Source organism: Perognathus longimembris, chromosome 15, assembly GCF_023159225.1.
Source record: "Perognathus longimembris pacificus isolate PPM17 chromosome 15, ASM2315922v1, whole genome shotgun sequence".
Classification (NCBI taxonomy): domain Eukaryota; kingdom Metazoa; phylum Chordata; class Mammalia; order Rodentia; family Heteromyidae; genus Perognathus; species Perognathus longimembris.
In genome coordinates, this window is record NC_063175.1 from 35,556,735 (window position 1) to 35,569,285 (window position 12,551).

The following is a 12,551-nucleotide window of genomic DNA, read 5'->3' on the forward strand; positions in this document are numbered from 1 at the left end:
GATATCTTACATCCTGTTTTTCTATCCCTTCTCTAGGTCAGGTATTTTTTATTTTTTATTTTCATTTTTATTTATTTTATTTTATTTTTTTTCCAGTCCTGGCGCTTGGACTCAGGACCTGAGCACTGTCTTTGGCTTCTTTTAGCTCAAGGTTCGCACTCTACCTCTTAAGCCACAGCACTACTTCCGACTTTTTCTGTTTATTTGGTGCTGAGGAATCCAACCTAGGGCTTTGTGCATGCTAGGCAAGCACTCTACCACTAGCCACATTCCCAGCCCCAGATTTTTGAGTATTTTAATATACCTAATTACGTGTCTTTGTAGTCAAGCCAGAATATAAACAGAGTTCACTTATTTTTCATATAGGTTATAGGTAAATGTTTGCATATGAATTGTATATGATCTTTAATGCACCAGTGTTTTAACTGCAGCCTTTCACATGAGGTTAAATGTGAAATATTCCACTTGTGGCATAATGTTGGGTTTTGAATGACAGATTTTAGTTTTTGATATTAGGAATACTTCACCTATCGTTCTTCTTTCTGTTTCTTCCTCTATTGTTTTCTTTTTGCAGCTAACCAAAGCTCACCGACAAGGGCACATGGTGAAAGTAGATTGGCTGGACAGACTGACATTTAGAGAAATAGAGATGATAAATGAGGTGAGTTGTATTCATCATTTCTATTTTGAAATATTTCCAATAGATTTCTAAATAAATTTTTGAAAAATTATTTATTGTTAGACACCTCACAAACATGAGATTATTGGACTCCTATACCTGTGACTTTAACTCTAATAAGAACAAAACTCTTATTTTAATTTACTATTGAAATATAAAGTAGGTAGCATATATTATAAATGTAGTGAAATCTTCTTGCTTTCATGTCAGGTCATGATTAAATTCAAGTCATTTGGGTACACTTTTCTTTTGTCCAGTGCTAAGTCTTCACTTCAGTTTCCATGTTTTATCTTGCAGAAGTCTCCTCTACAATTAATATTTTGTTTTTATTTATTTATATTTATGCACTATAAAGGTTTATATCAACTTAACATTTTTCTTTGTGTCTTGGGCCAATGTATATGGCTGAGATGACATCAATATTTATGTATTTTTATTCTTTTTAAATATTTTTCTAACATGCCAGATGTTTGGTCTAACAATCTATCTCTAGAGAATAAAAACAGCAATTGTAGTAGTGAAATTAGGAGAGAAAAACTGAGAGTGATGGCCACAGTGCACAAGTAACTTAATTTATATTCTCTGTAGAGTTGTCAATGGATAGGTAGAAAGAGGTTTTTAATTTTTAAAAAGTGCAATTTTTTTTTGTAAATGAATCTACTCACATTTAACATATATATTGTTTAAAATGGAGTATCTTTTCTAAAGCTGTTTACAGAATGTTCTTAAGTATAAAGTGTCAGAACCTTTTTCAAAATAGTCACATTCATGTTTTTGTTGTTCTTGTTGTTCCTTTTACAGCAGAATCTAAAAAAAAAAATGTGATTTTGGAGCTTTCTTTGTGTAACCATTCCCACTCTTCTCTACCCTTCTTTAAAAGACCAGACTGTGCTTTATAAAGCTGAGCAGTTAACTACTTCAGACCTTAATGATTTTATTAAGTGGATTTAAAGTCAGTTATGAAAATATTTTGACAAGCCCAACCATTTATTTAGACTTCATAGTATTTTCAGTTCATCATCAGGATAAGCTGATAGCATCTTCTTTAAAAAATTTTTTTGTTACTATAAAGGTTACATAAGTCAGTTAATGAGTACATTTCTTTTTGGACCATGTCACCCCTTCCCTTGCCTCTCTCCCAGTTTTTTTCCTACTATTCCACACACAAGTTGTACAGTTCGTTTTCAATATAGTGTCCATCAAGTGCCGTTGCTGCATTTGTTCACCATTTGTCCCTTCATTTCTGTCCTTTCCCTTAAACTCCCAAAGCTTTTTTTGTTTATAAAGAGCATAAATTTCTATAATCAAACTTTTTCTGATAAAAAAATTACTCAGTATATTAAAAGAATTGATAAAAATTTCAAATGCCTCGTTATCTTAAGAATTTAAATCATGAAAAACTTACAAAATAATGCTTGATTAGGATAAAAAAGGCCTTAGTTTCATAGTCTCTTAAAGTTTCATTTTTATATATTTATTATTAATTCTTATAGCTGAATTAGTCATAAAGTTTAAGTGTGAAGATTCTTTGCTTAAAGCATAAAATATCTTTATTTTTAAACTATAGTAAATCTCAAAATGTCCTTCCTTCCTTCTGTCCTTCCTTTCCCTCCCTCCCTCCCCCATCCCTCCTTTCCTTCTGTCCTTTTGTCCTTCCTTTCCCTCCCTTCCTTCCTCCCTTCCCTTCCTCCCTTGTCCTTCCTTTTCTTCCCACCCTCCATCCCTCCTCCCATTCTTTCATTCTCTCTTTGTCTCTGTCTCTCTGTCTCTCTGTCTGTCTCTCTGCCTCTCTGTCTCTCTGTCTCCCTGTCTCTCTCTCTCTCTCTTTCTTTCTCTGATCCTGTGTCTTGTTGAACACAGGACGTGGGTGCTGTCTCTGGGATTTTTGTTCAAAGCTAGCAATCTACCACTTGAGCCACAGCTGTACTTCTGGCTTTATGGTGGTAAACTGGAAATCCTCAGATGTTAACCTCCTGAATTAGCTAGATTTACAGGTGTGAGACACTGGTATCTGGCTCACAAGATTTTTACATTAAAAAATCTGAACTTCTACAGAAATAAAAAAATTTATTCAGTTTAAAGAGAACATATATAAATACGTAACAGACAATTTTGGGTAAAATCACAGTGTTGTATAAAATACTGCATGTGTATATTGAAGCTACTTATTACATCATCGTATTTAACTGGACTGCAAAAACAAAGTATTCTGACATATTAGAACTGTTGTAAGTATTTGTGTTTCCTTTTTTTTAGAGTGAAAAACGAAGTTCTAACTTTATGTACTTGATGATTGAGTTTCGCTGCGTCAAATGCGATGATAAGGAGTATGGTATTGTTTATTATGAAAAGGTATTTTCTTCAGAACTGTTCATGATCTCTAAAATAGAGGGGAGGGAAAACATTAAAAAATAACTGTTATCCCTGCTGAGATGAATTATTTGGTTGCAGGATAGGTGCAGACAGCTGTCATCAACAGCTGTTTCTGTGTACACAAATCAAATCTCACAGCAACAACAAGATTACAAACACCGATCATTCATGTAATGTAGTTCTGGCTTGCAAAAATTCAATAAGTATGCGAGTGATTAAGAACTTTTTGATTAATTGCTCTGCAAATCGGTGAATAGGACACTAAAGTAGTAGCTTTATTTATCATTATTATTTATTTGCAAGGTATTGAAGAAGTTATAGTTTTAAGAGTGGCAGGCTATTGAAAGCTTAGGGTCTGATTATTATTTTAATATGTGAGTAATATATATGTTGGAATTCTACATGTGGTCTTAAGTAAAAATGCTTCTGGAAGATTTCATAAATATACATTTATTTGTGTAGTAGGTGCAAGAAAACCATGTTACCCCTAGGATAATTTAATAATGAAATTGTTGACCTTGCCTTTTTATTATGGAAATAAAATATTTATGTCCTTCTAGATAGCTACTTGCAAACATGCTTGTTGAAGAGGCTATATTTAAATACTGTAGAAATAAACTGTATAGTTTCAAGCAACATATCCCCTATCGTTTGTTAACATGGAAAATACCTATGTGCTCAAATCATTGCAACTGAGAGCCAATTTTTGATACATGGCATATAATAGGTAATTTTTTCTTCCAGCATGTAAGTTCATGTAGTACATTTATTAGAAATAGAACTTTGAATTACATTAATACTATTGTGAAAATCATTGCAAGTGATTTTCAGCATATGTGTATATATATTTACTGTATGTGTGTATGTGATATATGTTTTATATATACATATACATACATATACACATTTATGTGTATATATACAAACATACTTGCTAGATTTCTATTTGAAAATATTAGGTTTGAATATTTAGTTTATGATTATTTGTGGCATTTTTCAAGTTAGTGTTTATATTTTTGCTGTTAGCTGTTATTCCTTTCATTTTGATGTGAAAGATCACGACAAGTTTGCTTGTTGAACCCTTTTATAAATGATACTCTGATTAAAAAGGAAGATAGACAACATTGTTTGAACTGTCTAAAACAAAGTATAGATAAATGAACTTGTCACCAATATGTTTTAACAAAATTTATTTTTATGTTTTACACTATAGTTAATTTCTTTAAAGTAATATTTGCTGTTTGTATGGAACTTAAATTACAAAAATTTCTAATGCAGGTGGTATATGGGGACAGTAGAGATGGGAAGGATCTTTTGAAAGACAGCTTTGATCGTAGATGAAATAATAACAGAATAGAAATTAGAAGAATTTCAAGCATTTTTTAAAAGGTTCTTGACCCCTTTCTACTGCTTCCAGAAAATTGCTCATAAATTAATGCCTGTCTACCTACTCTGTCATATTTCCACTTAGAGTAAAGATTGCTAGGCCAGTGTATTGAATCTAATGGAAATAGACTTTCTTGTCACCTGTCTTTCATGACAGATAGCCTTAGTGAAGATTACTTGTCAGAGTTGGGCTGATAAATGTGTTTTCGGGCGTTGTGACTGAGAACAAGCCTGTTAAACAACAGCTGTGGGAATTTGTGGTTTCCTGTAAGACTCAATTACTAAACTGAAGCAAAGTCACAATACTTCCCCTCTTTCAGTCTCTCCTGATTTAGTTGTACACATCTAAAATTAAAAACGTACTAACATTTGAAAATTGACAGGAAAGCTTGATCCTAGCTATAAACTCCTGAGGGAATGAATTTTCACTTTAATTAATTTGGCCTTTTCCATTGTATTCGGCAGTGACATTTATTACATTAGATCACCCACCTTTCTTGCCTGAATTGAATAAAAATAAAAGCCAACATTCTTTAACAAAGTAAGACAGCTTTTTTTTTTTAGGAATTGAGGGATATAGTGTTGTTGTTTTTTATGTTTACATTCTGTTGTCCCTATGAGAAACAGTAGTGCTGCCCTTCTAGTTTGCATGAATTTGAGTAACATCAATCCAAGACCTATAATTTTTTTCTTCTTTGAATGACTCTCAGTTGAACTTTGAAAGGTTACTAGTATTTGCCATTTTTACAAATAATGAAAATACATCCATTTTTCCATATTTTAATTTTGTTCTGTTTTCTTGTTCCATGTTTGAAAACTAGGACTTTCTTTTTGATGCACAAAACAAAAAGCACTAGGAACAATTTGTTAATTTCCAGACTTCCTATCTCTACAGCTGTAATGTCAATTATGTTGTATTTTGTTTTTCTGAAACTGCTTTTATTAGTAACAAAAGAGGTGGAAAAGCCGGGCACTGATGGCTCATACCTGTAATTCTGGCTACTAGGGTGGCTAAAATCTAAGGATCATTGTTCAGAGCCAGCCCAGGCAGGAAAGTCTGTGAGACTCTCATCTCCAACTAACCACAGGGAAACCGGAAATGGAGCTGTGGCTCAAAGTAGTAGAGCAGTAGCTTTGAGCTCAAGAGCTCAGGGACAGGGCCAGGCCCAGAGTTCAAGCCCCACAACCAACCAAAAGTAAAAAGGAGGACTATAAATGACTATGTTTTATAATATAATGGAGAGATTGAGAGATGATAATAACTTTTAAAATTGAAGAATAGTGTTTTCTCAAGTAGAATATAAAAGTATATAGCATCATGTCTTATTTAGTTTTCCCTCCCTCTCTCTTTCTCTCTCTCCTTCCTTTCTTCTTCTTTCCTTCCTTCCTTCCTTCCTTCCTTCCTTCCTTCCTTCCTTCCTTCCTTCCTTCCTTCAATTTAGGATGGTGATGAGTCATCCCCAATTTTAACCAGCTTTGAATTAGTGAAAGTTCCTGACCCTCAAATGTCTATGGTAAGTTATTGTGCACATTTTTTAATGAAAGTACTTTTCTCTAGAATGATTGTGACCTAGAATTATGTAATATAGCTTTCTTTAAAATGATTTATGGAAAAATGATTTCATATGTCCACTTTCACTTTCTGGAATCAGATTTAGATGGAATATTTGCAACCAGCATTGACATCCTAAAAATAAAGTCAAGGTAATATAAAATTGGAAGAAGATTTTATTTAAGTGGTTGAAAGAGCTAGGGAAAATAGCTCTTAGAGTGAGATGTTTTTAAAACTGGTGATTGAAAGAATATCATCATATAGAAGATTAATTTATGTAACATGGGTCCTACAACTAAAATTAGCAGATGAAAATTTTTTTCGAGAAACCAACTTTGGTATGAAGTAAGGAGAATCAGTGTAAAAGACTTAAATCGACAGGCCATACATTTATTTAACCAGTAAATAAATAGATTAAAAAATAAAATGAGTGTACATACCACATACATATATACATATGTGCATATATAACTCAGTGAATGCATTTATGTATGTAGTCTTAAGTCATGACAATGTGGCTATGATTTTGGTCATGGAGAAAAGCAGTCAATGCCAGGTGTGTATATGTTCAAACTCTAGGAGAGTTGTCTCTGCCTTCAGTAACACAGATCTTATGAAACTGTTCACGTGTTATTACAGTAATGTCCTAAGGTCTTTTGTACCTTATGGGGAGGAAAAGTGCTTTCATCTGGATGTCACAGCAGATTTTTTTTTTTTTTTTTTGGCCAGTCCTGGGCCTTGGACTCAGGGCCTGAGCACTGTCCCTGGCTTCTTCCCACTCAAGGCTAGCACTCTGCCACTTGAGCCACAGCGCCGCTTCTGGCCGTTTTCTGTATATGTGGTGCTGGGGAATCGAACCTAGGGCCTCGTGTATCTGAGGCAGGCACTTTTGCCACTAGGCTATATCCCCAGCCCAGCAGATTTTTTTTTTAAAGTAAAGGTATTACAATAGAGGATGCCAAACATCTTGTATTTGTGGAAAGCATGACGTGATAGATATTCCAAGAAGCTGGTGTGGCATATACATATAATGTTAGCAGTGGAGCTTAAGTGATATGTAGTTGTTCAGTCTTGAAAGGGGGCTATACTGTCTAGAGATCTGTAAGGGACTAAGTTGATTGAAGAATAAAACACTAAGTAATATAAAAGGGTCTGTGGTGTCTTTTGTTTTGCTGTTTCTGGTTTACTATTAAAATTTTGTCTTAATGAAGCTTACAGTTTCATTGTTTTAAAATACTTTATAGGAGAATTTAGTCGAGAGCAAACACCACAAGCTTGCCCGGAGTCTAAGAAGTGGACCTTCTGACCACGATCTGAAGCCCAATGCTGCTACAAGAGATCAACTAAATGTAAGAACATTTACACGATATAAATACAAAAATATTTAAGTGGGTAGTTTGGTTGTAGTTGATATAATTAGACTTAAAGATGATTTAAGAGATTTAAAATGAATTATATATGACTTAATACGATGTTTTCACTAGGGTTAATGAAATTACCTAATTTAAAATTTTTCTGCTTTTGCTTTTAATTGTTTGGGGATTTTAGTTAATCTGTTATCTTTGGAGACAGTGTTACAAATAAATATTGTCTTACAATAAAATAGTCTTAGAAACCATTTTGCAACAGTACTTGAGATATGATGAATTGTTATAGTGCAGGAGTTTGCTTTACTCTTTCCTTGTTAATTGTGGATAATATTGCTGATTTGGTTCATTTTGCTTTTTGCTTAGTTAAGTAAGGTCTGTAATCACATACTTTTGCAAAGAGTATACCTCCGTTGTACCCCAGTAATACACGTTTTTTTTAGATAAGTATAGTACACTTAAGTCTTACTTGATTCTGTGTGTCTTCTCCTAGCTTGAATCATAATTATAATATAGACATATTTAACTAATTGAAAATTACGTGATGTGGAAATAGATAGGCAATATGTATTTGAAAACTGTTATTCTCCTTCTTTGTTGTAGATTATTGTGAGTTATCCACCAACCAAGCAACTTACATATGAAGAACAGGATCTTGTTTGGAAGTTTAGATACTACCTTACTAATCAAGAAAAAGTGAGTTTCTTGAACATTTACATGCATAAAATTTATCTGAAAACTTTGTTATTTAAACAAAGATAAGATAAAATTACTATGGAGTTATAGTCTTTACCTACTTAAAAATAGTGTGCAGCAATATATATGCTAAGCCTGTTGAAAATAATTAAATTGAAATATACACAATTTTTGTTTTTTATGTGCTTGTTTGTTGACTTAGAGAGTGGCTGACTGTGTTGTCAAAAGGACTTTAGCTCACTTTCTGACACTATAATTTGTATGACTTAGGGTAAGGCAGATTAGTTTGTTGCTTATTGTTATAAGAACTTTGCTTCACAGGTGAGATAATATAGATAAGTCACTTCATGGAGTATATGGTTCATAGTAGATACAGAGTAAATGTTAATTCTTCCTATGTTCTCCCCTCTCACCAACCGGTTAACTTGGAAAATACTTACAGAATTAAAAGAAATATATATTGGACAGAGATACTTATGGTAAAGTCATGAACAGTAGATGAGTCTGGAGACCTAGTTTTGAGTATTATTACGAGTAAAAGCAAATTCATTCACCTATCTTAAGTTTTGTTTACTCATATTTACACATATCACATATATATACGTATGTATATATATATACTGCAGCTTTATGTGTCTTCATCTTATAATTGCCAGTAATGCAAATATTTGGACTAAGGGGCAAATACTTTTTTGTTGTTGTGCTGTGTGTGTGTGTGTGTGTGTGTGTATGTGTGTGTATGTGTGTTTTGTGTGTTTTTCGAGAGGCTTGAACTCAGGTTCATGGTACTGTTCTTGACCTATTTGCTCAAGCCCAGTATATGGTTAAGTAGAGATAAGAACCTCATGGAGTTTCTTGCTCTGTGTGGCTTCAAACTGTGTTTCCATAGATCTCAGTCTCCTGATTAACTAGGATTATAGTCATGGACCAACTGCACTTTTTTTTTGACATTTTTTTCTCTATTGTCAAAGTGTGATACAGAGGGGTTACAGATTCAAATGAAAGGCAGTGAGTACATTTCTTGTTCTACTTGTTACCTCTTCCCTCGTTTTCCCCCCTCCCCTTTCCCTCTTCCCTTAAGAGTTGTGCAGTTGGTTTACACCAAATTCTAAGTGTTGCTTTTTGAATGGTTTGTCTTTTTGTTCTTTGTCTCTTGGTTTTGGTATTCCCTCTCCCTTCCTCAGTTCTATGACCCGTATCCAGGGATATTGTCCAGGGATATTGGATATAATACAGTGGTAGCGAGGATACAGCCACAGGAAGGGACTACAAGAGAAACAAAACTAGACAAACCACTCAGTCAAACAAACAGACAAGGAAAAAGAGAAAAAAAGTAGTACAAGTTCACATGCATGTTGAGAATAATTGCAACAGTGGTATAACTCTTGTTTTCATAACATGGAGTTCATTTCACTTGGCGTCTTCTTACGTGGTCATATGGGTGTACCTATTGGAGTACTTTGGTCTTCTACCATGACTAGCCTGTTCCTGTACTAGCTATTCCCTATGAGGGTCACCATAGGGTTTATGTTTCTTTGGGTTAAGTCACTTCACTTAGTATGATTTTTTCCAAGTGCTACTATTTCCTTACGAATGGGGCAGTGTCATTCCTTCTGATGGAGGCATAGAATTCTATTGTGTATATGTACCACATCCAGAAACATTGACTCTTAATGTGTAAAAATGTGAAATAGCATTGATTAAACACCTGTTGTGACAAGGAGCTTTTAAATCCCACAACCAGCACAGTGTATATATTATGTCACTATTGTACAGATGAGGAAAGAAACCTTTTCTGAATCACGAAGATTGTATATGTCCCTTGCTATATACCTACTTTTATGAGATATAAGAGAATAGAATCAGTGAAAATACAAAAAATTGTAGAGACAACATTTAAACCTCATGCACATGCTTTAACAGGAAGCCTCAAGTGCATTAGGGGGTAGAGTAGATATTAGGAAAATTAATATCTATTGGGAAGCCGTTATCTAATTGTGTGAAATATGTTAATATGTTTTACCATCTCATGAGATGGTCGTTAACTACTTTGTTTTACCTTGTTTTTCTGAACAAATTGTCCATTTGTTTCTAAGGTACGGATAAAAATGCAGCTACAGCTTATCTTAACTCTTGTAGCTTTTCCTCTTAATCATTTATTGATAACTTGGGAAATTCTCTGTAGATGAATCATATTTATTCCTCCTTTATATCCGTAGTAAGAATGAGAGAAATTTCAACTTTACTATAACTTTAAGTGCATTTCTCTCCATCATTGAACAAAAAGAAATACTAATCAGCAGAAACTTAGGATTGTGATTTTATGTTCTATAAAGATTTAGTGGGTATCATGATACTGTGTTAAATGAAGAATGACCTTGGTCACAGAAATTGCATCTTGAATGCAGCACAGTGTCATCTCAAATTCCCAGCAAGATGTTGAATTAAACCTGTTAGGATGTATAGGTTCAAAAAGCATTGAATAGATTTACAGAGCAGAACTTCCTTAGATAGAAAGACTGGCAAGAAAAATTGTTTGTTTAAACAAGTAGTCACTTCTCACTGAAATTCAATTACTTCTAGATGTGTGCAAAAGAAATAAAATGCTCAAGTGATATAAAGTGTGTGACAAGTTTCATTTAACTACTTCATTTCAAATTTTCCAAAGGTGGGTGATGAAACTTCAATTCTCGGGACATATTACAGGATTCTTACAATCTCTGGAGAAGAGAGAACAATATTTTTTAATGTTTGAGAAGTAGTTTAGAGTAAACCAAGTATAAATTGGCCTTGAAGTGACCAGAGGAAATATTTACCGAGCTACATTTGTATCTTTATAGTAGTTTAAAGTGAATTTTGTGGAAAACAAATACTTCTGTACATTGCCCCTTAATTCGTTTGCACAAAGAAAATCTTTCATTGTCAGGTTCTCTGAATTGTGATATTGGCTATTTGGTATTGGGGTCCTTAGTCTTAGAAGCTTTCCTAGAGACAAAGTCATGCTCAGAGAAGAAATTGGAGGAAATTGATTCTTATGGAGTTATCCTATTTAAAAATGAATAAAATGTGATCCATCTACCTATTTTTTCTAAAAGAGCTGTCCAAAGTAATTTGGATGAAAATTCTCTAGTCTGTACTATGTCAGCTAGTATAGTAAACCAATTTACATGTATGAAATACATTTAAATTTGTGGTCCATGTTAGATAGGAAGTAACATTCAGAATGTAAATATTGTAATTTTTCAAAACTGCCTTTACAAGTGTTTCTTAAAAAATTTAATTAAAGGAGCTGGGGATATGGCCTAGTGGCAAGAGTGCTTGCCTCATATACATGAGGCCCTGGGTTCAATTCCCCAGCACCACATATACAGAAAATGGCCAGAAGGGGCACTGTAGCTCAAGTGGCAGAGTGTTAGCCTTGAGCAAAAAGAAGCCAGGGACAGTGCCCTGAGCCCAGGTCCCAGGACTCGCCAAAACAAACAAACAAAAAAATTTAATTAAAAATAAGTGCATTAACTTTTTTTTTAAGATAAAGCAACAGGAAGAGTCATATCATGGAGCTGTATTATAGAGACAGTGATATGAGAACAGGACTCATCACACGTTGGTGAAGCATAGCTGAAGTGAATTTAGTGTATTTAACAAGCATTCTGTATTAAATTTTGACATAGTATTACACAAGGCTTTAGGTTTTAAAGTATCCTGTCAGTAAATTGTACAAAATTATATTAGGTGAAGGGTTTTTCTTCACAGTGAATAAACACATAGGTAATTACTGTATATGAAAGCCAACAAGATGAGTGTGCTATAATGTAAGAAGATTTTGCAGAGGGATTGGACTTAAATTGTGTACTTGTTTAACATTATTTAATGGGGAAGGTTAGCAAAAGGAGGAAAGACTGTTAGGATGTAAGAAACAGAGCAGAGACTATCACTTGTTTGGCCTTGAGTTCTACACTTGGGAATTGGACTTGACTGTCCACAGGAAATCCTCTGAAGCAGGTGTCTAACATGTGTTATTGTCAGGAAGATAAATTCATGCACATTGGAGTACAGCTGAGAATAGAAATGAGATAATTAAGAAGATACAAATGGGAGAATAGTGTACAAATAAATTGACTTTGAAATGAATACGGAGGTTAGGCTTGGGTGCCTGAAATAAAGAAATGATACATGAAAGGGTAGGATGAGATGTTTTTGTTAAGTGTTTTCGATTAGAATATTGGTAGAGTAGCAAAGTAGAAATTTCCAGTGATATAGGATACATATGGTCGAAGTTAAAACTTGAAATATATATATGCAAATGTATTTTAACATTGACATAATTGTGATTTAATGAATAAGATAATAATGTGATGATTTTAAGATCAAAAGACAGATTAAATAATATTAGTATAAACTGTGATACTAAATTCAACATGAGAAATAAGAGTAACCACATACTTGGTAAGACAACAACCACCAGCCACCAGTAGCTTCTTCCTGTAATTCTAGCTAC

The 12,551-nt window shown here is 33.7% G+C and overlaps 1 protein-coding gene across 1 annotated transcript in view; it reads left to right on the forward strand.

Annotated features, from left to right (window-relative positions):
• The window catches only part of Pik3c3 (phosphatidylinositol 3-kinase catalytic subunit type 3), a 100,185-nt gene that overhangs the window by 22,435 nt on the left and 65,199 nt on the right, over positions 1-12,551 (forward strand). The window contains exons 5-9 of the mRNA XM_048363129.1: positions 575-661; positions 2,936-3,031; positions 5,881-5,952; positions 7,235-7,339; positions 7,961-8,053. Of these exons, the coding sequence (XP_048219086.1) occupies positions 575-661; positions 2,936-3,031; positions 5,881-5,952; positions 7,235-7,339; positions 7,961-8,053 (453 nt within the window). The remainder of the gene's footprint in view (positions 1-574; positions 662-2,935; positions 3,032-5,880; positions 5,953-7,234; positions 7,340-7,960; positions 8,054-12,551) is intronic.